General features: G+C 42.0%; 1 protein-coding gene and 1 long non-coding RNA gene across 13 annotated transcripts in view; one reads left to right on the top strand and one right to left on the bottom strand.

Annotated features, from left to right (window-relative positions):
* The window catches only part of CACNA1D (calcium voltage-gated channel subunit alpha1 D), a 313,335-nt gene that overhangs the window by 116,329 nt on the left and 171,638 nt on the right, over positions 1-25,368 (top strand). For 8 of the 9 annotated variants that reach the window (XM_050960583.1, XM_050960577.1, XM_050960575.1 and 5 more), the window contains exon 7: positions 563-759. In XM_050960583.1, coding sequence (XP_050816540.1) covers positions 563-759 — 197 coding nt within the window. Of the gene's footprint in view, positions 1-562; positions 760-25,368 lie in introns of those variants that run through there. The other variant, XM_050960582.1, reaches the window with a different exon arrangement.
* Positions 16,411-17,975, bottom strand: LOC127054428 (uncharacterized). 4 transcript variants are annotated; one of them, XR_007775247.1, is made up of 4 exons: positions 17,555-17,653; positions 17,200-17,336; positions 16,893-16,981; positions 16,411-16,674 (listed from the first exon to the last, which is right to left on the bottom strand). It is a non-coding gene; the product is annotated as an uncharacterized LOC127054428 (long non-coding RNA). The 4 variants fall into 4 exon arrangements; XR_007775245.1 differs by lacking the exons at positions 16,411-16,674; positions 17,555-17,653 and adding an exon at positions 17,660-17,975 and having other exon boundaries at positions 16,840-16,981; XR_007775246.1 differs by lacking the exon at positions 16,411-16,674 and having other exon boundaries at positions 16,840-16,981; positions 17,442-17,653.

The raw sequence follows: 25,368 nt of genomic DNA, 5'->3' as shown, positions 1-25,368 counted from the left end.
AAGAAAGAATAACAAGAAGAAAGCATATGTTAGGTAAACTTCAGTGACTGAAAAATTCATTGTGTTACCTACAGCTGGCAACGTGCTTCATTTCATTTGCACTGTTGTAGCCATGCTGGCTCCAAGACATGAGAGAGATAAAGTGGGTAAGATAATACCTTTTAATGGGCCAACTTCTGCTGATGAAAGAGACAAGTTTTCTACCTGCACAGACCTCTTTTTCAGGTCTGGAAAAAGTTATCAGGGTGTCACAGCTAAATACAGGGTGGGACAGAGTGTTAACTCCTTGTGATTAACAATCTGTCCTACCTTCTGTTTTACTGTGACACTCCGATTACTTTTTCCAGATCAGAAGAAGAGCTCTGTATACTTGATCCTAAGAGATGAGTGCCCTGCATTACCCTTAGACTCCCAGCACCTTTCAGGATCAAGCCTTGAATGAATAATCTCTCCAAGTAATGCTGTCTGTAGTCCATCAGTGTTGGAGTTTCTCCTCACAAGCAAGTTATTTCACAAATATGTTGAGAATGCAGAATTCTGAAATGTTTTTGGTCAATTTCAGATATATTAGTTGAAGATGATCCAGCACCTTGTGCATTCTCAGGGAATGGACGTCAGTGTGCCATAAATGGCACTGAATGTAGGGGCGGCTGGGTCGGACCAAATGGAGGCATAACCAACTTTGACAATTTTGCCTTTGCGATGTTAACTGTGTTCCAGTGCATAACCATGGAAGGATGGACTGATGTGTTGTACTGGGTAAGTAGCTTGGTGGGAAATAGAAATCTCTGAACTTTGCTTACTCTTAAAACAAGCTTCAATATGCAGATGAGAAACTAGCTATGTTTAACAACACTGTGAACAAGAAATCTTGGCAAGATAGTTCTGCTGCAAAGGAGCACAGCTGCACTCTTCTTCCAGTCACAGCATCTCACTGGATTCCTCAGGCTAAAAAGCCCTTCCAGAAGCAGATTTCTGCACTGCTGGTTTTCTTAAGCTTATTCTATTTGGATAAATTTAATCTTATATTTCTGTCCCTTGGACTAGCATTCTTTTGGAAGCCTATAGTTTTTAAGTAGGTCTTTTCTGATTTTGTTTAAAAGCTCTCTCTTTTTGCATCTTCATAGTATTATAGAAAATTAGACCCAAGCAAGCTCTCAACTGTCTTCATTTGCCTTGGGGCCTACAAACCATTTTTTCAGACATACCAAGCCTTGACTATCATGCTTCAAGAAAGGTTCCATCCCAAGTATGTCTCCATAGAAACAACAAAAATATATATCAAAGGCCATCACTACTGCATAGGAACCAATCCTGAAAACACTTTTGTATTACTAAGCACAGTACTTATTTTTTGGCATTACAAGTAGCACTTAGTGACCACAGCTAAGGTTAGGGTCCCATTGTATCCAGCACTACACGGGCATAGTGAGAAGCAGACCCTACTGCAAAGTTCTTACGGTATAAATGGACAATCAGAAGGAGACAGGAGATATTTTCATTCCCATTTTACAGATGGGAAACTAAGGCACAGAGCGATTAAGGCACGGATTTTTAAAGGTATTTAGACATCTAAATATGCAAATATATACCTAATGGGATTTGCAGAAGAGCCTAACTCCCATTGCAGTCAAGGGGAATTAAGCAGTTATCTGCGTATTTAGGCCCCTCAGTACCTCTAAAAATCTGACCCTAAGTGACTTGTGCAAGGTCATACAGGAAGTCTGTGCCAGAGTTCTAGTCTAATGCATTAACCACAAGACCAAACTTCCTGCTTAAAGTCAATGGGACTTTTCATAGTAATCACTCTGCTCAGTAGTAAGTGTTTACAAAATCAAGATCTTAGTAAATGAAGATAAAAATTTTAGATTTTAAAGGACTGATGAAGCAAAAAAAAGATTAAAAAAATTCTGAACAAAATGATGTTAAAATGGGGGGAAGTTGCTAAACAAATCTGAACTTTTTTTGTTGCTGGAACTGCAACCTAGGAGTGAGTCTGTGGGTCTGTTGCTCAGAGTAGCCCACAGTTTAGATTGCTTTGTAGCTGAATGTGGCCACGTGAGATTATTTGCTAATATCAAAATTCTTCTGTGAAATAAGGCAGTAAAGGGTATGGTATTATCCCAGTGTATGTAGCCTGGGGTCATTTGCTGCAAATCAAGATGAAGCATATTGTAGCTAAAAATGAAATACAGTACCACATCAGCACATGTAGCCCTGGCATTTAATCCAACGTGATAAACGGGGGTGCCTAGCTAGACAGACATTTCTTAAGATGATATCACAATTACAAAATAATTAAATTGGCAAACCAACAATCTGTAAGATTACAAGATACAAACTTGGCAAAATATTGAACTTTGCTTACCAGAAAATACTGTTAGAGCTCTGAAAGAGAGCCCAGTTCTGCACTTACTAGCACACTTAAAATGCAGGCTTGGGTCCAGATCAGACACTTATGACATAAGTGTTACTTGTATGAGGTATATTTTTCCTTTTCTGTAATTTGGTGCTGGTTTCTTGGAACAATCAGAACATGCACTTGTTCTTGCTTTCTCTTTCTCACTGTCTCGCTCGCTTGCTTGCTCTCCTTATCTTTTTCTAATTGTCTCAGGAGACTTTATGAATGTTCAGTCTGTGCATGTGTTTATGTCATTTGTATTTATGATGGAAAAAAACCAAATCTTCCATGCCCCATAAAAGTGAAGTCAGAGCAGAGGAGGGGTGCAGTAGAGAACACATGCTTTTTCAATTTTTGAAGCCAGAGCATACCCACATTTCGGTAGTTATGGGCCTATTATTTATTATTTCTTTCAGTATATACAAAGATAACTTATCCGAAAAGCTCTAGGAGATATAATACATTTTAAAATATATATTTCATACATAATAAAATAAATAAATTAAGCTGACTTTTTTCCTTTAATAATTAATCACCTAATTGGTTCATCCGATGCATAAAAAAATTAACCCCCCCATTATAGAAACAAGACCACCATCATAAAACTCCATCCTTCCTAAACATTAAAAAAACAGATGGGCCTTGCAGTATACCCTTGAATCATCAAACACAGGCTATTTAAGTATACAGTTTTTCCACATGGAGAATATTTGCACTACATAGTTGTCAATTTTCATTTCATTGCAAAAGACACTGAGGTTATTGACCAGAAACACAAAGAATCATACCCACCTTGTAAAATATACCAAATATTTTGCTCTTAATTTGTTTTGAAGGCATCATTTAAATAAAATTGGTTCTTGGTCCTCTCTCTCTGAAGACACAATACACCTTTGACTGCTGAACTGCCGTCTCTTTGCCAGGATGGAAGAATGTCCCTTTTCTCAATTTGGTTTTACCTATTGATGAAGCTGTGGCAGGTTCATCTGCTATTAGCTAATAAGTGAAAAACTTTTAGTAATAATGATGAATAAAAGTGTAAAAGTCTTGTGCAGTCAAGAAAGCATAAATATTAGTTTTGAATAAGGTTGTTCAGAGAACCCAGAGAAACCCCATTATCTCTGTATTTTAACTTGTGTTTATGTTATTGTGGGTTTTTTATAGTCTTAGGAAGCTATTGATGGGGACAATAGAACAGATCCTTTCTAAATGTGGCCCCTGAGGTACTAAAAATACTGCAGCAAATAGAAACACAAATACAGTACAAATATTAGAATCTGCACACATTCCTAGTTTTCATTTGTTTACTGTGTGACCGGTAAAAGTACCTACATAGGGGTACCTTGTGGGCAAGTGTAAGATGGGTTGGAGGGCGTACGTGCAATGTTTTGCATCCTGATGTATATTGTTAAATGAGGTGTAGAAGAGGTTTTGGAACAAATTGATAAATCAAACAATAATAAGTCACCAGGACCCGACAGTATTCATCAAGAGTTCTGAAGGAACTCAAGTATGAAATTGCAGAACTACTGAATGTGGTTTTGACAGTCAGATAGCTAAACAGTCCCAGAAGTGATCCTGCCAATTACAGGCTGGTGAGCCTAACTTCAGTACCAGGCAAATGGGTTGAAACTTCAGTACAGAACAGAATATCAGATAGACAGATGAACACACTATAATGAGTGAAGATTCAACACAGCTTTTGTAAAGGGAAATCATGGCTCACAATGTACAGTATTAGAATTCTTTAAGAGTGTCAACAAGCATGCGGACAAGGGTGATCCGGTGGATGTAGTGTACTTGGACTTCCAGAAAACCTTTGATGACATCCCTCACCAATGGCTCTTAGCAAAGTAAGGAGTCATGGGATAAGGGGAAGGTCCTCTTGTATCTGATTAAAAGATAGGAGACAAGGATAAGAATATATGTTGAGTTTTCACAATGGAGAGAGGTAAATAGCAGATCTGTACTGAGACCAGTGCTATTCAACATATTCATAAATGATCTGGAAAAAGAGATAAACAGTGAGATGGCAAAATTTACAGCTGATACAAAATTACTCAAGATAGTTAAGTCCAAACTGACTGCAAAGAGTTATAAAGGGGTTTCACAGAACTGGGCAACAAAATGGCAGATGAAATTTAATGTTGATAAATGCAAAGTAATGCACATTGGAAAACATAGTCCCAACTATACATACAAAATGATGGAGTCTGAAGTAACTGTTATGATGCAAGGTGGAGACTTTGGAGTCATTGCAAATAGTTCTCTGAAAACATCTGTTCAATGTGCAGAAGCAGTCAAAAAAGCTAACAGAGTGTTAGGAACCATTAGGAAAAAGAGAGATAACAAGACAAAATATCATAGTGCCGCTATATAAATCCATAGTATGCCCACACCTTGAGTACTGCGTGCAGTTCTGGATGCCCCAGCTTTAAAAAGATATATTATAATTGGGAAAAGTACAAAAAATGGCAACAAAAATGAGGAGAGATTAAAAATGCTGGGACTGTTCAGCTTAGAGGAGGGATGACTAAGGGGGATACGATAGAGATCTATAAAATCATGACTGGTTTGAAGAAGTGAATAAGGAAGTGTTATACACATAACACAAGAACCAGTGGCCACCCAGTAAAATTAATAGGGAGCATGTTTAAAACAAACATAAGGAAATACTTCACACAATGCCCAGTCAACCTGTGGAACTCATTGCTGGGGGATGCTGTGAAGGCCAAAAGCATAATTGGGTTTAAAAAGGAATTAGATACATTCCCGGAGGATAGGATAATCAGAGATGCAATTCCATGCTCTGGGACTGGACAACAGGATGAATCACTCTATAATTACCCTGTTCTGTTCATTCCCTCTGAAGCCTCTGGCATTGGCTACTGTTGGCATTGGCATACAGGATACTGAGCTAGATGGACGATTGGTCTGAGCCAGTATGGCCATTCTTATGTTTTCATGTTTTTATGTTCTGTCAGCAGAAAATGACAGCTTCCAAAAACATTCACTAATACTGCTTACGATAACCTGGATAATGACAGTGAACTCCACTGTGAAATGATCCAAGTTTGAATAATAATATTCTCTTGTACACATCCAGAGTTGATTTCAGGCCTTGTCCTAGTAGGTGCTGAGCACCATTCAATTACTGTTGACTCATATGGGTCCTGCTACTCACAAAGTTGCCTGTGATTTCTGAAAATCAGGTTATTGTGTGTGTGTGTGTGTGTGTGTGTGAGCCCATGCCTGTAGATTTATCTAATTCTAAGTTGTGCATATACATGTAACCCACTGGTCAGTGCGTGTTATGTTATATGTTTGATAAACAGAGAATGTGAATCTGTGACAGTCCCAGCTGTAGAGCCTTGCACTTTAGTTCAGTCTGTAGAAATTTATGCTTTCAGCTCTGGAGGTCTTTTTTGTCAGACAGGATGGCAGGTGTCACACACACTGGTTCTTAATGCTTTGAATCAGTCCTAAAGTTGAGCATGTCCACTTTCTTTGCCATGTTTCCTGTTTGCTTTAGCAAACACTCAAGCGTTCAGAAAACTGAACTTGTATTTTGCAAATGCAGACTTTTCACTGAAAATCTGGCCCTAGATGTGCTTTTATATCTTTGAAAATCAAATAAAACTATCTAGGTTTATATGAAATTTATGGCCAATGCTTAATTTATAAAGTAACGATGCATTATAATTTGCAATTTATTTTCAGCCATTTCATTTGATATACAGAGTACATATAATAAATTATGGTGCCTGTCATTAAAAAGCCATAATTTGCCCTTGATATCATAGCTGTTTTTCTTCACTGCAACAGTTAACTTGAATTACTGTATTTGAGTTACTATATGCTAGCTAACATAGCTTGAGTGTCAGTGGCCATACTGTAAAACAACCCTCAGCCACACAAAGTAATTTGATAGCAGCACCCAGGGACTGGATTAGCAGAGTGATTAGCATCTGATGAGTTGTGCTAAATCAAATTTGTAGCCTGTAGCTGGCTCCCCATTGCATTGCTATCTTGAGTGGCAACAGTGCTTAGACTTCACTCCACACCTCCTGATGGGCCAGCTAGCTCAGGTTTAAACATCATTTAACTTGAGCTAGAGATTTTATGAGTGGGCAGGAGCTGGATTAGGGGCAAAGCTTGAGTTATACCTTGAGCTAACATTGCAGCGAAGACAAGCTATAAGTGTAAGGAAAAACGGTGGTATCTCAGATACGCCTGGCTGCCAACTGGCAAATGCTGATTTTAATGGGGACCCCTGTATAACACACCGTATCAAGGATGCATGTTAGGAGTCTTAAATTCTCTCATTGAAATATTCCATGTAATCTGAGGTATTTCCAAGCCTTTTGTATTGGGTAGCTAGAGATGTTATCTGCAGGTGTCCCAGTGATCCTTTACTTAACATATTAACATTTTAAAATTATATCATTTAACACCAGTACTGTAATAGTAACATATTCCAATATGAGAAAGAAACATCACCCGGTCATAATTCCTGTACTTTTAACAAAATGTACCAAAAGGAGTGTGCACTCGGCAGCCTGTTATCTGTCTCAGATATTAAGCTTTACCTGCAACACTAACTCATTGTAACAAGAAAGCCAATGGCTGCATTAGTAGGAACATTGCCAGCAGTTGAGGGAAGTGATTATTCCCCTCTGTTCGGCACTGGTGAGCCACACCTGGAGTATTGTGTCCAGTTTTGGTCCCCCTGCTACAGACGGGATGTGGACAAATTGGAGAGAGTACAGCGGACGGCAACAAAAATAATTAGTGGGCTGGGGCACATGAGTTACGAGGAGAGGCTGAGGGAACTGGGGTTATTTAGTCTGCAGAAGAGAAGAGTGAGGGGGGATTTGTTAGCAGCCTTCAACTATCTGAAGGGATGTTCCAAAGAGGATGGAGCTAGGCTGTTCTCAATGGTGGCAGATGACAGAACAATAAGCAATGGTCTCGAGTTGCAGTGGTGGCGATCTAGGTTGGATATTGGGAAACACTATTTCACTAGGAGGGCGGTGAAGCACTGGAATGGGCTACCTAGGGAGGTGATGGAATCGCCATCCTTAGAGGTTTTTAAGGCCCGGCTTGACAAAGCCCTGCCTGGGATAATTTAGTTGGTGTCGGTCCTGCTTTGAGCAGGAAATTGGACTAGATGACCTCCAGAGGTCTCTTCCAACCCTAATATTCTATGATTCTATGATCTTAGAGTTTTCTAACTGAAATGATCATTTCTATAACATTGTCTGAATGCAGTGAAACTTTAGGGGTAAATTGAACTTTTTGAACATCCCTTGTAAACATGTCCCTCCTATTAATGTTACTGAGAGTAACACACCTTTATCTAAGGGTGAAAAACCCTAATATTGTTTACTTACAAAGTCTCCAAACAGCATCCATACCTCTCTAAATTTACTCTCATAACAGACAACACAAGCCATCATATTCTTATTAGCTTTTTACAAGCACAAGGAAATCTTTCCTTCTTGTGCATAGAAAAACATAATGCAGTCGTTAATTCTTTTACTAATAGAATGAAGATTTTAGATAATGGCTATAACTCCTGCTTAAATACAACTGGACACAAGACACAATTAATGCTTCAAAGAGAATCACTACAATAATAAAACAGGTCAGTCTGTTGGTTGTTCAGCCTGTCAATCAAACATTCAGAAAACCAACCAGATAATCAAATACTCATTTCATTTTATATGGTGTTCTTAGTGCAAGAATCACAGAGAGCAGCTAACCAAAAACTTAATAAAAATGTTTATAAATTAGTTGAAAGAACAGCCAAAAAGTAAGCCTAGATCTTATTCTGACAGGCAGCCAAACATTCTGCAGATCTAATTCACAAAAAATACCACAGGTGAAGTACAAAATACACCAGTGGGTCATACACAAAATGATGCAGCCCACAATTAAAGTATTATCAAGACAGAGCAGGAAGCTCAGCTGGAGACACAGACAAGAGTTATCTTGGTGAAAAACATACAGTCTTGTAAACAATCAAATATTAAAAATTTGAAGTCAGTATATTGATAAGCCAGAAACTTGTAGAGAGCATCTAGAGCTGGAGAGATAAAGTAAGACATTAGTCATTATTAGGAATTTAGCTTCCTGACTCTACAGAAATGGAAGACACATTACAGAACCCAAACAAATACTAGTCAACAATGAATTGCAGCCTACAGTCTGAAGAAGACCAAAGCACACATGAGAGTCTTCAGAGCCGTTTGAGTAAGTATGGGCCATAGACTAAAAATATTCCCCAGAAAATGCCAGATTTTTTTTGCTGGGATACCCTACAGAATCCCCTAATTGCGTCTTTCACTTGCCTTCTACTTGCTAAGCATTGCTTGACACTGCTCCTCTAGTGTCAGTGAACAACACTCCTGGGTCATCCAAGGGAAATGCTCAAGTGAAGCGAAGCCCTTCTTCCCCCAGAGGGGTTGACTGTTCTGTGTGCACAATGCTTCCAGCCCTTGATGACTTAGGCAGCTGGAAATCTAGCACAGGATCTCTGGCTACATATAGACTGATAGGAATTTTGGATGACAGTATTAACATGCTTCATAGATGACATTTAAGAACCAGAGATAGCATGTTGGGTTTTTATTCTTGAGAATTAATCAGTGGAACCTAATTTAATCTGAGAGTACAGTAAAAGATTTCAGATGTTGATTTGGGCTAATTAAAACCTTTTTTTTATTTAGATCCAAAAAGCTAAGAAACATCCAAGGTAAGATTGCAAAGAGGCTAGAAATAGATTGCTGTACCAGCTCATTAGAAACTTCAGGAACAGAGAGAAGGGTAGAGATCTGCATAAATATGATAAACAAACACAGGCCTGCAAATAGTACTGTAAAATGGGAACATATAAATATTAAAAAGTCTAGAATATAGAGCCCTGAGGGATGGTGATTTAATGTAATAGTTTCAAAAGAACAGTGTAACACAGAGTCCACATGGAGAGCGATGATTTTAAACTACTTAAAGGAGGATACCAATTCCCATGAACTCATCCAGGAATTGAAGATGATTTATTCTGAGCTCATTTCTACTATCTCAGGTTTATCTATCACTGTAAATCTTCAAAGGAGCATTTTGCCCCCCAAAAGTTTAAATAAAATGGATGGAAACTAGATTAGAAATAAATCAGACTCCAGATATCTGCTAAAAGGTCCTGCGGTTGAATTACTATACCTTACTCCAAAACCTTTACTGGAAGAAACAAATGAGAGACTGATCAATAACTTGAACAGTCTTTCTTAAAGTATCAGGGGGTAGCCATGTTAGTCTGGATCTGTAAAAAGTGACAGTCCTGTGGCACCTTATAGACTAACAGACGTATTGGAGCATAAACTTTTGTGGGTGAATACCCACCTCATCAGATGCATGTAGTGGACATTTTCACTACATGCGTCTGGCGAAGTGGGTATTCACCCACGAAAGCTTATGCTCCAATGTGTCTGTTTAGTTTATAAGTCTTTCTTAAGCAACCCAAATCTCTTAAGGTGATAACACAACTTATTGGATGGAGTTCAGACCTGCATATGGTATTTTTGTTTGATTTACAGCTTCTATGTAAATTAAGATACCAGTCACATACTGTTTTCAATCCATTATATGGTAGACCATTATACCATGTTTGAATCCATGTCTTTCAGAAAACACTAAAAAAACAAAACAAAACAATAGCAGAATTAGCTATCAAAACAGATTGTTTCAAAAGATATTATGTACTTAGTATCATACTTGGTATTATTATTCTCTTTATTATAGGTCTTTATTATTGAGCACCGTTAGATGGACTCATCTTTCGCACTATTGCTCATTCACTTTACTAATTATAGATAGACAGTTTTGTTGAGCACATTGATTTAGATGACCAAACCTTTTCGTATACTTTACAAGTTTCATGTGTGAAATACACTGGGAAACACGCACTTCATCAGACGGATAGATCCAAACCACAGGAAATAGTATTAACCCTATCTTAACATCTTGAAACCAAATTAGTTGGTAAAGGGCAAAGATTCCTCAACCTCAGGACACTTGGGTAGTGCAGGATGCCCCAATTTGAGGTGCCCTCACTGAATTACCCAGCATATGAGGCACCACTCACTAGTTCATTTTCTTGATGTAAGAGAAAACCATGTGTAAGGACTTCCCAGAGCTCCCATCGTGGTGGTTTAGTTCTGATCTGCCACCAGGGTAGGCCTCTGGCTGTAAGTTACAATGGGATCTTATGCTGGCTATTTAGAAATGGGAGAATCTCATTTTGTTTTCAAACAACCACATTTAACATCCAGGCTTTCCTTGGAGAAATAACCTTAAAATGTTTTATTTGCCTGGGCAAATACACTAACCTAACAATGAGTCATCACCTACAACACATAGATACTGGGTACTAGAGAAGTATCTAAAATGCATTTAAGAACAGTAAGATTCCACATACTAATTTACTCTGAGTCTTTATTCCAAGATTTTAAAACTATGATTATAAAAAGAAGAGGTTTAGCTTGAACGAATAAATATATAGATGGCTAATTTATGCACTTCTTTATAGATTGCTAACAATAGCTAACAAATAGATTGCTAACAATGGTTATGAATTTCAAATTGTAAAATCTGGGCTCAGTTTTGAGAGGTCTAAAGATTAAGGGAAGTGGGATACCAAGAGGAAGCATGAGTAGGAGAGTGCAAGAGGGGAGGACTTTTGCCTCATATTGAGAAAGCAAGACAAACAGCGAGTTATCTTAAGTGTCTATAGACAAATGCAAGAAGCCTGGGAAACAGGCAGGGAAAACTGGAAGTCCTGGCACAGTCAAGGAATTATGATGTGATTGGAGTAATGGAGACTGAGTGGGATAACTCACGTGACTGGAGTACCGTCATGGATGGATATAAACTATTCAGGAAGGGCAGGCAGGGCAGAAAAGGTGGGGAGTTGCATTGTATGCAAGAGAACAGTATGACTGCTCAGAGCTCCAGTATGAAACTGCAGAAGAATCTGCGAGTCTGTGGATTCAGTTTAGAAGTGTGAGCAACAAAGGTGATGTCGTGGTGGGAGTCTGCTATAGACCACCAGACCAAGGAAATGAGGTGAACGAGGCTTTCTTCAGGCAACTAACAGAAGTTACTAGATCACAAGCCCTGGTTCTCTTGAGGGGACTTCAATCACCCCAATATTTGCTGGGAGAGCAATACAGCAGTGCACAGACATTCCAGGAAGTTTTTGTAAAGTGTAGGGGACAATTTCCTGGTGCAAGTGCTGGAGGAACCAACTAGGGGCAGAGCTCTTCTTGACCTGCTGCTCACAAACAGGGAAGAATTAGTAGCAAAAGTGGATGGGAACCTGGGAGGCAGTGACCATGAGATGGTTGAGTTCAGGATCCTGACACTAGGAAGAAATTAGAGCAGCAGAATTCGGACCCTAGACTTCGGAAAAACAGACTTTGATTCTCTCAGGTAACTGATGGGCAGGATCCCCTGGGAGAATAACATGAAGGGGAAAGGAGTCCAGGAGAGCTGGCTGTATTTTAAAGAATCCTTATTGAGGTTACAGGAACAAACCATCCCGATGTGTAGAAAGAATAGTAAATATGGCAAGCAGCCAGCTTGGCTTAAGGGTGAAATCCTTGCTGATCTTAAACACAGAAAAGAAGCTTACAAGAAGTGGACGATTGGACAAATGACCAAGGAGGAGTATAAAAATATTGCTCAGGCATGCAGAAGTGAAATCAGAAAGGCCAAATCACACTTGGAGTTACAGCTAGCAAGGGATGTTAAGAGTAACAAGAAGAGTTTCTACGAGTATGTTAGTAACAAGAAGGTCAAGGAAAGTGTGGACCCCTTACTGAATGGGAGAGGCAACCTAGTGACAGAGAATGTGGAAAAAGCTAATGTACTCAATGCTTTTTTGCTTCTGCCTTCGTGAACAAAGTCAGCTTCCAGACCACTGCACTGGGCAGCACAGTATGGGGAGGAGGTGACCAGCCCTCAGTGGAGAAAGAAGTGGTTTGGGACTATTTAGAAAAGCTGGACGGGCACAAGTCCATGAGGCCGGATGCACTACATCCGAGGATGCTAAAGGAGTTGGCGGATGTGATTGCAGAGCCATTGGCCATTATCTTTGAAAACTCATGGCAATTGGGGGAGGTCCCGGATGATTGGAAAAAGGCTAATGTAGTGCCCATCTTTAAAAAAGGGAAGAAGGAGGATCCAGGGAACTACAGGCCAGTCAGCCTCATCTCAGTCCCTGGAAAAATCATGGAGCGGGTCCTCAAGGAATCAATTTTGAAGTACTTAGAGGAGAGGAAAATGATCAGGAATAGTCAGCATAGATTCACCAAGAGCAAGTCATGCCTGACTAACATAATTGCCTTCTATTACAAGATAACTGGCTCTGTGGATGAGGGAAAGCAGTGGATGTGTTATTCGTTGACTTTAGCAAAGCTTTTGATACGGTCTCCCACAGTATTCTTGCCAGCAAGTTAAAGAAGTATGGGCTGGATGAATGGACTATAAGGTGGATAGAAAGCTGGCTAGCTCATCGGGCTCAATGGGTAGTAATCAATGGCTCCATGTCTAGTTGGCAGCCGGTATGAACTGGAGTGCCCCAAGGGTGAGTCCTGGGGCCGGTTTTGTTCAATATCTTCATTAATGATCTGGAGGATGGCGTGGACTGCACCCTCAGCAAGTTTACAGATGACACTAAACTGGGAGGAGTAGTAGATACGCTGGAGGCTACAGAGGGGCCTAGACAAATTAGAGGATTGTGCCAAAAGAAATATGATGAGGTTCAACAAGGACAAGTGCAGAGTCCTGCAGTTAGGACGGAAGAATCCCATGCACTGCTACAGACTAGGGACCGAACGGCTAGGCAGCAGTTCTGCAGAAAAGGACCTAGAGGTTACAGAGGACATGAAGCTGGATAGAGTCAACACTGTGCCCTTGTTGCCTATCATAACCTTAGTCCCAGATTTGGACCTTAGCGTCCAAAATATGGGGGTTAGCATGAAAACCTCCAAGCTTAGTTACCAGCTTGGACCTGGTACTTGCTGCCACCACCCAAAAAATTAGAGTGTTTTGGGGCACTCTGGTCCCCCTGAAAAACCTTCCCTGGGGACCCCAAGACCCAAATCCCTTGAGTCTCACAACAAAGGGAAATAATCCTTTTTCCCTTCCCCCCTCTCTGTTCCCAGTCCTGGAAACAAAAGTACTTTCCTATTCCCCCAGAGGGAATGCAAAATCAGGCTAGCAATCCAACACACAGATCTCCCCTTGATTTCTTCCTCCCACCAATTCCCTGGTGAGTACAGACTCAATTTCCCTGAAGTAAAGAAAAACTCCAACAGGTCTTAAAAGAAAGCTTTATATAAAAAAGAAAGAAAAAAATACATACAAATGGGCTCTCTGTATTAAGATGATACAATACAGGGTCAATTGCTTAAAAGAATATTGAATAAACAGCCTTATTCAAAAAGAATACAAATCAAAGCACTCCAGCACTTATATTCATGCAAATACCAAAGAAAAGAAACCATAGAACTTACTATCTGATCTCTTTGTCCTTACACTTAGAAACAGAAGACTAGAAAGTAGAAACTACTTCTCCAAAGCTCAGAGAAAACAGGCAGACAGACAAAAGACTCAGACACAAACTTCCCTCCACCCAAAGTTGAAAAAATCCGGTTTCCTGATTGGTCCTCTGGTCAGGTGCTTCAGGTGAAAGAGACATTAACCCTTAGCTATCTGTTTATGACATTGCCAAGAAGGCTAATGGCATTATGGGCTGCATAAGTAGGAGAATTGCCAGCAGATTGAGGGACATGATCTTTCCTCTCTATTCGGCATTGGTGAGGCCTCATCTGGAGTACTGTGTCCAGTTTTGGGACCCACACTACAAGAAGGATGTGGAAAAATTGGAGAGAGTCCAGCGGAGGGCAACAAAAATGATTAGAGGGCTGGAGCACATGACTTATGAGGAGAAGCTGAGGGAACTGGGATTGTTTAGTCTGCAGAAGAGAAGAATGAGGGGGGATTTGATAGCTGCTTTCAACTACCTGAGAGGGGGTTCCAAAGAGGATGGATCTAGACTGTTTTCGGTGGTAGCAGATCACACAACAAGCAGTAATGGTCTCAAGTTGAAGTGGGGGAGGTTTAGGTTGGATATTAGGAAAAACTTTTTCACTAGGAGGGTGGTGAAGCACTGGAATGGGTTACCTAAGGAGGTGGTGGAATCTCTTTCTTTAGAGGGTTTTAAGGTCAGGCTTGACAAAGCCCTGGCTGGGATGATTTAGTTGGGGATTGGTCCTGCTTTGAGCAGGGGGTTGGACTAGATGACCTCCTGAGGTCCCTTCCAACCCTGATATTCTGTGATTCTAATAATACTCAAGTTATTTTCTTACATGATATTTAACTGAAGAGAGTCATCTGGAAACGTAGTAATGCTATGCATTTTAATAGCGTGCTTTACCTTTAGAAACATGAAGTTCAAATTCAGAAGTGACCTTAAGTAATTATAAAGATAAGTCCTGGTCTACGCTACGGGGTTAGGTCGAATTTAGCAGCGTTAGGTCAATTTAAAAATGAATGCGTTTCGTCAACCTAAAGGGCTCTTAAAATTGACTTCTGTACTCCTCCCCGGAGAGAGGAGTAGTGCTAAAATCGACTTTGCTGGGTCAAAGTTGGGGTATTGAGGATGCAAATCGACGGTATTGGCCTCCAGGAGCTATACCAGAGTGTTCTCCATTGTGACTGCTCTGGACAGAACTTTGAATTCCGATGCACTAGCCAGGTACACAGGAAAAGCTCTGGGAACTTTTGAATTTCATTTCCTGTTTGGTCAGCATGGCAAACTCAGCAGCACAGGTGACCATGCAATCCCCCCAGAATCGTAGAGCGTAGAATGTATCTACACTCCCCCTATCATCTCTGTCCCTGAGGTTATTACAGATTAGAAGGCGAAAAAAAGGCACTTGTGATGACATGTTTTCTGAGTTCATGCAGTCCTCCCGCATTGATAGGGCACAGCGTAATGCATGGAGGAATTCAGTGGCAGAGGCAAGGAAAGGACGTGATGAAGCATCTGTTGGAGCTGCAGGAAAGCCAAGAAGAGCACAGAGCCCCGCTGCATCCATTGCATCCACTGTATAACCGCCTACCCTCATCCCCATGTTCCATAGCCTCCTCACTCAGACGCCCACGAACGTGAGGAGGGGGGTAGGCGGGAGGCTCCAGGCACCCAGCCACTCCACTGCAGAGGATGGCCAAAGCAACAGAAGACTGTCATTCAAACAATTTGATTTTTAGTGTGGCTACAATAAGCAATGTGCTCTTCTAATCGCCCTGGTGTCTGGCACAAAATGATTGTCTGCTGTTGCTTTCACAGAAGGAGAGGCAACTGACGAAATGTACTCCAAACCACCCATGACAATGTTTTTTGTCCTATCGGGCATTGGGAGCTTAACCCAAAATTCCAATAGGTAGCAGAGACTGCGGGAACTGTGGGATAGTTACCCACAGTGCACTGCTCCGTAAGTCGATGCTAGGCATGGTACTGAGGACACACTCTGCCAACTTAATGGTCTTAGTGTGGACATACGCAATCGACTGTATTAAAGTAATTTCTAAAAATCGACTTCTATAAAATTGACCTAATTTTTTAATGTAGACATACCCTAAATCTCATTGAAAGTCCGTAGGACCTAGGGTCCTTATTGCTAAATCTGTGTTTGTTAATAGCACTAAAACTCTTAAGTCACTTAGGGACTTTTGAAAATTATACCCATACTTTCCCCCTACTTTCACCTTGGCCTGCGGGGATGCCACCTGCTGTGATCTAAAGCAGATAAAATCGATTTGTAAAAATCGATTTCTATAAAATTGACTTAATTTTCTAGTGTGGCCATACCCTAAGATAATGTAACCTTTATCCATTCACTTCAGTAAGCCTTGCTTAGTCTCTCAGCTTTTGGGAAACTCTCTTAGGCCATGTCTACATCTAAAATTTTGCAGCGCTGGTTGTTACAGCTGTATTAGTACAGCTGTATAGGGCCAGCGCTGCAGAGTGGCCACACTTACAGCAACCAGCGCTGCAAGTGGTGTTAGATGTGGCCACACTGCAGCGCTGTTGGGCGGCTTCAAGGGGGGTTCGGGGAACACGAGAGCAAACCGGGAAAGGAGACCAGCTTCGCCGCGGTTTGCTCTCGCGTTCCCCGAACCACCCTGCAAACCGCAGGGAAGGAGACCTGCTTGCTCGGGGGTTCGGGGAATGAGAGAGCAAACCGGGAATGGAGACCAGCTTTGCCGCGGTTTGCTCTCGCGTTCCCCGAAGCACCCTGCAAACCGCAGGGAAGGAGACCTGCTTGTTCGGGGAACGCGAGAGCAAACCGCGGCGAAGCTGGTCTCCTTTCCCGGTTTGCTCTCGCGTTCCCCGAACCACCCTGCAAACCGCAGGGAAGGAGACCTGCTTGCTCGGGGGTTCGGGGAACGAGAGAGCAAACCGGGAAAGGAGACCAGCTTCGCTGCGGTTTGCTCTCGCGTTCCCCGAACCACCTTGCAAACCGCAGGGAAGGAGACCTGCTTGCTCGGGGGTTCGGGGAACGAGAGAGCAAACCGGGAATGGAGACCAGCTTCGCCGCGGTTTGCTCTCGCGTTCCCCGAACCACCCTGCAAACCGCAGGGAAGGAGACCTGCTTGTTCGGGGAACGCGAGAGCAAACCGCGGCGAAGCTGGTCTCCTTTCCCGGTTTGCTCTCGCGTTCCCCGAACCACCCTGCAAACCGCAGGGAAGGAGACCTGCTTGCTCGGGGGTTCGGGGAACGAGAGAGCAAACCGGGAAAGGAGACCAGCTTCGCCGCGGTTTGCTCTCGCGTTCCCCGAACCACCCTGCAAACCGCAGGGAAGGAGACCTGCTTGTTCGGGGAACGCGAGAGCAAACCGCGGCGAAGCTGGTCTCCTTTCCCGGTTTGCTCTCGCGTTCCCCGAACCACCCTGCAAACCGCAGGGAAGGAGACCTGCTTGCTCGGGGGTTCGGGGAACGAGAGAGCAAACCGGGAAAGGAGACCAGCTTCGCCGCGGTTTGCTCTCGCGTTCCCCGAACCACCCTGCAAACCGTAGGGAAGGAGACCTGCTTGTTCGGGGAACGCGATAGCAAACCGGGGAAGGAGACCAGTTTCGCCGCGGTTTGCTCTCGCGTTCCCGGAACCACCCAGCAAACCTCAGGGAAGGAGACCTGCTTGCTCGGGGTTCCGGGAACGCGAGAGCAAACCGGGGAAGGAGACCAGCTTGATTACCAGAGGCTTCCTCAGGTATGCTGGGATACCTGCTTATTCCACGGAGGTCAAGAAAAGCGCTGGTAAGTGTCTATACTTGATTACCAGCGCTGGATCACCAGCGCTGGATCCTCTACACCCGAGACAAAACGGGAGTACGGCCAGCGCTGCAAACAGGGAGTTGCAGCGCTGGTGGTGCCCTGCAGATGTGTACACCTCCTAAGTTGCAGCGCTGTAACTCCCTCACCAGCGCTGCAACTTTCTGATGTAGACAAGCCCTCAGACTCATTTAGACTCTTTTAGCCAGAACCCTTACCAGCATGTCAGTTACAAACCTGTTTTACCAAATGGCTTTAAAGTGAAATTCACAACAAAGTAACGGCCTCAGAATTCACAACCCACAGGTGTACCTGTCAGTGGGCTGCAGGATCCCCAGGTCTGCGTACAGCAAAGATGAATCCAGCCAGCCCAGGAAAGAGTCAGAAAAATCTGTGCTTTTGTTCCAGAGCCCAGAGTATAGCATTGGTAAAGCTAGGTCCTTTTGCAGGTAGCCAGCTTTAGAGGAGCTGCTATACTTGAAGTCCAGCCCCTTTAACCAGATTTATGTTAACTCCATTGCAGCTTGGGGACCCCAGAGCACAAACTTTGAAACCACTAGCAGAAATGCTGTTTGGAATCCTCTAAAATGAATGAAGCTTCCCAGCAGGCTTCGAAGTCTGTGCTCTCAGGTTTGTGAACCTACAGTGCAGACTTAAAAGCCTGCTGGATCAATTCCCCCTGCTCACAAAACCCTGATTTCTGAGGGCTTTGTAAACCCATCAAGAAATTGGGTTTGTAGTTCATTATCATTTCTAGGGTGCTACCAAGGATGCTGTAGCCACCGATTAATAAATTCACCAACTTAAGGGTCAGTTAAGATGTTATAAATTTCAGACCAGCAAACCACCACACCAAAACCCTTTTGAAGTGAAAAGAGTTTGAAACATATGATGATACTGCTTTATTAAAATCCCATAATTCAGGTCCAGATTCATCTGTAGGTTCAAAGAAGCTTGCAACTTTTCAGCAAGCCAGTGCCACATTTTAAGAGAATTTAGGCCTGGATTTGCATGCAGCTTTACCCAGGTTTGGGATACTTCACCAGCAGTTACCACACACTGGTATCTGAGAGACAGTAGTTATTTTTCAGTTTGTGTTGGGTTAAACTGGAGTATTGCAAATACCCGTTTATAATAACTCAGTAAATGTTGATTTGTTAATCAATTTGATTCCTCTGGGACTTACTGTAAAGTTTTACCATTTTGTTTTTAAATGATGCTACACTCTCACTGTTACACCTGAGAGAGTTGTATATTTGCACCAATTAGTCCAATATACAAACTGTACAGCGGGAGCCAAGGTGTTGAGCAACAGCAATTCCCATTGACTTCAGTGGGAGCAGATGATACCCAGCACTCCTGAAATCAGGTCCTAAATAGAAAAAGATTGTGGCTGGTATACAAGCTGGTGGTAGGGAGAGTGGAGAAAGATGCCTGCGCCACCTCTTGTGGCATTATAAAGGACTTGTTCACAGTCTGATCCTTGCACTTTGTTCAGTGCAAGTGTAAGGTGATGAGTCACTGCTGTGATGGACTCCAGTCAATCCGGAAGGCAGTAACTTGTCTGGTGACTCCCAGAGCAGGTATGTAAGCCCCACAGGAGGAATAGCAGCTCAGTCTGCTCTGCTCAATGTCACTCCAAGGCTTGGAACACTCTCCTGCCTGTCTGTTGTAACAGACTTCCCAAGCCTTAGCCTGCTTCAGCCTTGTTCTTGCTCCAGCCCTATTCCTAGTCCTGCTCTCACTCTAGCCCTATTCCTAATCTGCTCCAGCCTTGCTCCAACCCCAATCTGGACTGCTGATTCTGGCTCCAACCACTAGGCCAGACTGCCATGGCTCCAACTGCTAGGCCTGGCCATCCCCATCATGGTTTCTGACAGCAAGACTGCAGTGGTGGGGCTATAACATAGAGGGGAGCACATTCTGCTCTCTGAGAAAGGGTACGTTAATAGCTCTTCTTTGAGACTCCTGGGTCCTGTATGAAGCATTATGCTCCCTAGAACTCCTACTAGGAGGTATGCCTCATTGGTTGACAGAGCAGTGCCTTATGAACGTATAGTGCTCTTAGGTTTTAACCCATCTTTTTCCTGCCACGGTAGGCTATAGCATTTCAACAGAGTTGAGACAATGAGACATTCTTCTTGTACCCACCCCTGTATTACCTATATTGTTAAGGATATGTATGCACAGATAAACTTTCTCTGTCTTCAGTGGGCAGATGTACCTTTGGGCTCTGATGGTATATTCAGATTGATAAGCAAAGGAAATTGTTTCTTAACTGCCAATTTTATTTCTCCAAAATAGCATGTTCCTTGATCCTGGACTGTAAGTTGTGACCCTTCTCTAGGCGCAAACAGGCAGCCAGATCTGTCAGTCACTGTGTCCCTCATGGAAGGGAGGGTGATCATTCTGCACAAGAATGAGTGTTTCAAGGCTGTTAAAATGTACTATGTAAACTGATTTAATGCCAGTGCAAATGGCATAAAAATGACACAGCATAGTCAAGAAATGGCAACAATGTAAGAATAAACGCTGACAAATACTGATGTAAATGAAGATTACATGCCTCTGTACTGGAGGACCTGCTATTATAGAGAGATCAAATTGACTGGTATGAAAAGTATTCCTTTTGTCCTTCATCTTTCCTGAGCCAGTACTGTCAGAATATGAATCACAGTGAGAGCTCTCTAAGGATAGGGTGAGAGAAAAAGAAAGAAGGTGGGGTGACTGGCACAGATAATAAGTGATCCACATGGCAGCTTTACAAACCTGTTTTAGCAATGTACAGCACTTTTTGGTCCTGAAAAAGGACACAGCATGGATTTGACATGCAGTGGCATTCATGGGGAGGATTTAGGCCTTTTGGTCTTTTATGCTTCTTAGCTACAACTCCTGATCCATCTCACAGTCGAATCCTTGGCTAGAGCCAGGATTTGCTCTGCACTTTGAGTGAGAGACCACAAATAATGCTTTGGGCTTACAAATATACTTGTTTCTGCAGAGGTAGATTTTCTCAGCCTAGCTGATAGCTAAGCCATGCCTCCGTTTTTGTTTTGGATTATGGACAAAATGACATTTGGGTTGCCTCTTTTGACCTGTGGAAATCTGTCTTGAATTTTGGAATGAAGTTTTGAGATAGGCAGAGTGCCATTTGGCTTTCATTAAATGAGTTGTCTCTGAATGGAAAGGGCTTCTGATATTCACCTTGCCAATGATATTGCAATTAAAAATTTAGCTTAATGTACAGGAAGTATAAAAATAGTTTGAATGGAGATTGAATAAGTGCCTGAAGAAATAGGTAGTAAAAAATCACGAGAGGAGGCAGGTTTAGACCTATGTTTTTAGAAATCTGTGAGTGAGAGAATGAGACAGGAGAGCAAGCCTGAGCTCCTTAAGACTGTCTTGAAATTGGACATTTGGTCCTCCAATATGTTTTCTCTGAATCCAAGGGTGATGCCAGTTTGTAGAAAATACAGGATATTTCAAATGGAGAGGCCATAAGCACATTAAAGTCTTGATCTGCACACCAATTCTGGAATCTGTTCCAGGTGTTGAAATGTAGACTAGAGGGAGATAATTTTTCAGTAGATAGTAAGGTATGGATGGTACCTGAATATCCTTAATTATTTCATCTTGTATTTCACAGCAACTATGTTCTTTGGGATGATCTGATTTTACTTGTTTATTTTGAAAGACACAAAGTGGATTGAAGAAGAGGCTTGAAGTAGGGATTTGGGACAAAACTGGAATAGGGCATTTATGGCCTCCTCTTTGTAATCTCTCCCCCTGGAATAGTGCAGTAATAGATTCCAATTTCTTGACCTTGTAAAATGGTAGAGCGGGTCTAACATTCCAGACCTCTGTCTGATAGAGTTGGGCAAGAATCCAGTCCCTGTCATCTGTAGCATCCCGAATGGCATCTTGGCTTGCTTCTGAACATACAGGGACTGGGACCCAACTAACATTACTGGATCAGGGGACATGTTTTTGAAGGAGACTGTAAATTTGCATGGTTTTTTATGCTGGTTGGAGGTCCAGGGTATGCTGAATTCAATCTTAGATCAGCACCAAAAGTGTACTAGTCCATCGAAGTACTAAGAATAGCTTTGATTTGGATAACTAACACCCACCAACCCTAGCAAATTATTTATACCATAGAATAGCTGTGATTCCCAACTTTCTCATGGCAATGGTGTTAGCCCTGGATGGTAACATAATGTTGGATCTTAAAATTGCATCACCGTGAAGTGATTTTTTCTTACATGAGTTTTACGCTAGAAAGTAGTGCTTGTGGTAAAAAAAACGTTAGGGCAAGATTCAGGGAAGCAACCATAAGGATGTGCAAATCACGAGTGCTAACGTGGCCATTGTGACACAGAGAGGATGTTTCAAACTTAGCCCCCCCATCTTGGTATCTGCCAAGAAGTGGGGAAAGCAGTTTTCGTTTCATTCTGGGGGTGCATGGTGCTAAACTAGCACAAACTCTGGCTGCTCTGGGCATGCTCCCTGGCTAAGCAAATCAGCATCTGGTTGGCTTGCAGTGATCATGTTGAGCTCCCTAGACTTGAACCTCACGCAAGGGAGGCTGTAAGTATCATTTGGGGTCTTCTCGGATGGTTTACACTAGCAAAAAGCTGTCATCAACACTGGGTGAGTTTGACCTTTTCTTCCGGTATCATGGGCCTTTCGACAAAGCAAATGAAAGATATGATAGATAGGGTGGGGACTGAATGTGAAGGGCCTTGAAAGTGAATACAAGCAGATTATGTTCGATGTGACAGAGGAGAGGGAGCCAGTGGAGAGACTCAGAGATAACATGGTGAAAGTGATGGGCTGGGAGAATGAATTTTGCCCCAGCTTTGTGAATGGATGTGAGTGGGACAAGTTTGCATTTGTCAAGGCCAGAGAGAAGGATGATGTTGTAATTGAGATGCAAGATGATGACTGCCTGGGCCGGAGTTTTAGTTGTGTGGATGGGTAGGAAAGACTGTATCTTAGAGATGTTATGCAGAAAGAATCAGGAAGATTTAGATATAGCTTGGATATGAGGACCTAGAGAGAGGTCTGAGTTGAAGAAAACATGCCGGTTATGGGCCTGAATGATGATGTTGTCTACATAATCAAGAAAGGAGGTAGCAGCGAAGACTTAGAGAGAGATTAGGAGCTCTGTATTAGCTATGTTTGCTTGAGTTGATGGCTAGACATCCACAAGTAAATGTCAGAGATACAGGCTGAGATTTTAATTTGGACAGAAGGAGACAGTCTGAAGCAGAGAGGTATATCTGTGAGTCATCAGTATAGAGACGGTACTGTCATTGAATTTGTGTTTGTGGATGAGATAACCTGGGATGAGGTATAGCGGGGAAAGAGAAGGGGACCAAACCCCATAGTAAGTTTGAGGGTGGATGAGTCTACTTTTTTCCTTCCTGTGAATTATCAGAAGCAGGGGATGACTTGGTACTTGCTCTTTGGTTAGGGTTTTTATTGATAATATTGCTGTGTTGCGATACAATAACAAAAAAAACAAGGAGTCCTTGTGGCACTTTAGAGACTAACAAATGTATTTGGGCATAAGCTTTCGTAGGCCAGAACTGACTTCATCAGATGCATGGAGTGGAACATACAGTAGGGAGTATAAATACACAGATGTCAATCTGTTTCTTCACTTCACCAGGTGGGTATTGCGCCAGTCCCTCAGACAGAGACACACACCTATAGAATCTCTATCAAGTGTTCTTAAAACTATAGTACCCACCTGGTGAAGTGAAGAAACAGATTGACAGAGCCAGAAGGGTACCCAGAAGTCACGTACTACAAGACAGGCCCAACAAGAAGGTAACAGAACGCCACTAGCCATCACCTACAGCCCTCAACTAAAACCTCTCCAGCACATCATCAAGGATCTACAAACTATCCTGAAGGATGATCCCTCACTCTCACAGACCTTGGGAGACAGACCTGTCCTCGCTAACAGACAGCCCCCCAACCTGAAGCAAATTCTCACCAGCAACTACACACCACACAACAAAAACACTAACCCAGGAACCAAACCCTGCAACAAACCCCAGTGCCAACTATGTCCACATATCTATTCAAGGGACACCATCATAGGACCTATCCACAACAGCCACACCATCAGGGGCTTGTTCACCAGCACATCTACCAATATGATATATGCCATCATGTGCCAGCAATGCCCCTCTGCCATGTACATTGGCCAAACTGGACAGTCTCTATGCAAAAGAATAAATGGGCGCAAAGCTGACATCAGGAATTATAACATTCAGAAACCAGTAGGAGAACACTTCAATCTCCCTGGTCACTCAATAACAGACTTAAAAGTGGCAGTTCTTCAACAAAAAAAACTTCAAAAACAGACTCCAACGAGAAACTGCAGAACTGGAATTAATTTGCAAACTGGACACCATCAGATTAGGCCTGAATAGAAACTGGGAGTGGATTGGTCACTACAGAAACTAAATCAATTTGTTAGTCTCTAAGGTGCTACAAGTACTCCTAGTTGTTTATACAAAACCTAATTTCCCCATGCTAAATACTTTCTTCATGTCAACTGTTTGAAATGGACCACCTTGTTTACATTGGCTCATTAACACTACGAAAGTGATTTCCACCTCTTTTTGTCAACTGTTGAGAATTGCCTACTTCCAACTTAAATTAAATTGGCTCATTAGCATCGACCCCCGCACTTTGTAAAGCAACTCTCATCTTCCTCTGCTGTGTATTTATGCCTTCCTACTGTATGTTCCACTCCATGCATTTGATGAAGTAGGTTTTAGCCAACGAAAGCTTATGTCCAAATAAATTTTTGTCTCTAAAGTGCCACAAGGACTCTTCGTTATTTTTGCTGATACAGACTAACATGGCTGCCACTCTGAAACCTGATACAATGACAGTATTCCCCCAGTACCAAAAATAAGACAAAACAAAACAAAATGAAAACCCTACAAAAAATACCCTGTGCTACTTAAAAGTTTTTCTGTGTTTTCTATTGAGTCCTGTAAAATCTGTCACTTATTTAAAACCTCTTCTGTTCCGTTACATAAAATATTTTTAATAGAAAAATGACCTGGCGTAGATTGTTTTAAAAAGACATATAAGAACTTGGTGATAGATCTTCTCTTTTTAGTCATATTGGAAGTAAACGCAATTAGTCATTTTTTTAAGTGAAACAAAAATTTATATACATTACCTCACTCCAGCTAACTGAGTAATACTGAGAACTGTCCAAAGCCTTGATTCTGCAAAGATTTATGTATGTGTTAAACTGTGACAAGTGTAGGGCATACTTTTACCTTGTGGAAATGGAGGCTTTGTAATAAGATTTTAAAATAAAGTGAGAAATAAAACTTATCAAGGTTTTTTTCTCTGTTTAAAAAAAGACTCAGATCTCTTATAATAGGGATGTTAATGACAGGATTCAAATCCTTTAGCAGGACTTTGAGTGGAAGTTACATGTCTTTAAACCCTATTTCATGCCTACACACACACACACTTTTAAAGAAGGGGAAAAAGGGTTGCCTAATGTTTGTTTCACAATAAAGTGCCCAATC

The sequence above is a fragment of the Gopherus flavomarginatus genome, chromosome 6 (assembly GCF_025201925.1).
Source record: "Gopherus flavomarginatus isolate rGopFla2 chromosome 6, rGopFla2.mat.asm, whole genome shotgun sequence".
In the NCBI taxonomy this organism is placed as follows: domain Eukaryota; kingdom Metazoa; phylum Chordata; order Testudines; family Testudinidae; genus Gopherus; species Gopherus flavomarginatus.
The sequence above is the reverse complement of the archived record's forward strand: the minus strand, read 5'-3'. Positions and strand labels throughout refer to the sequence as shown.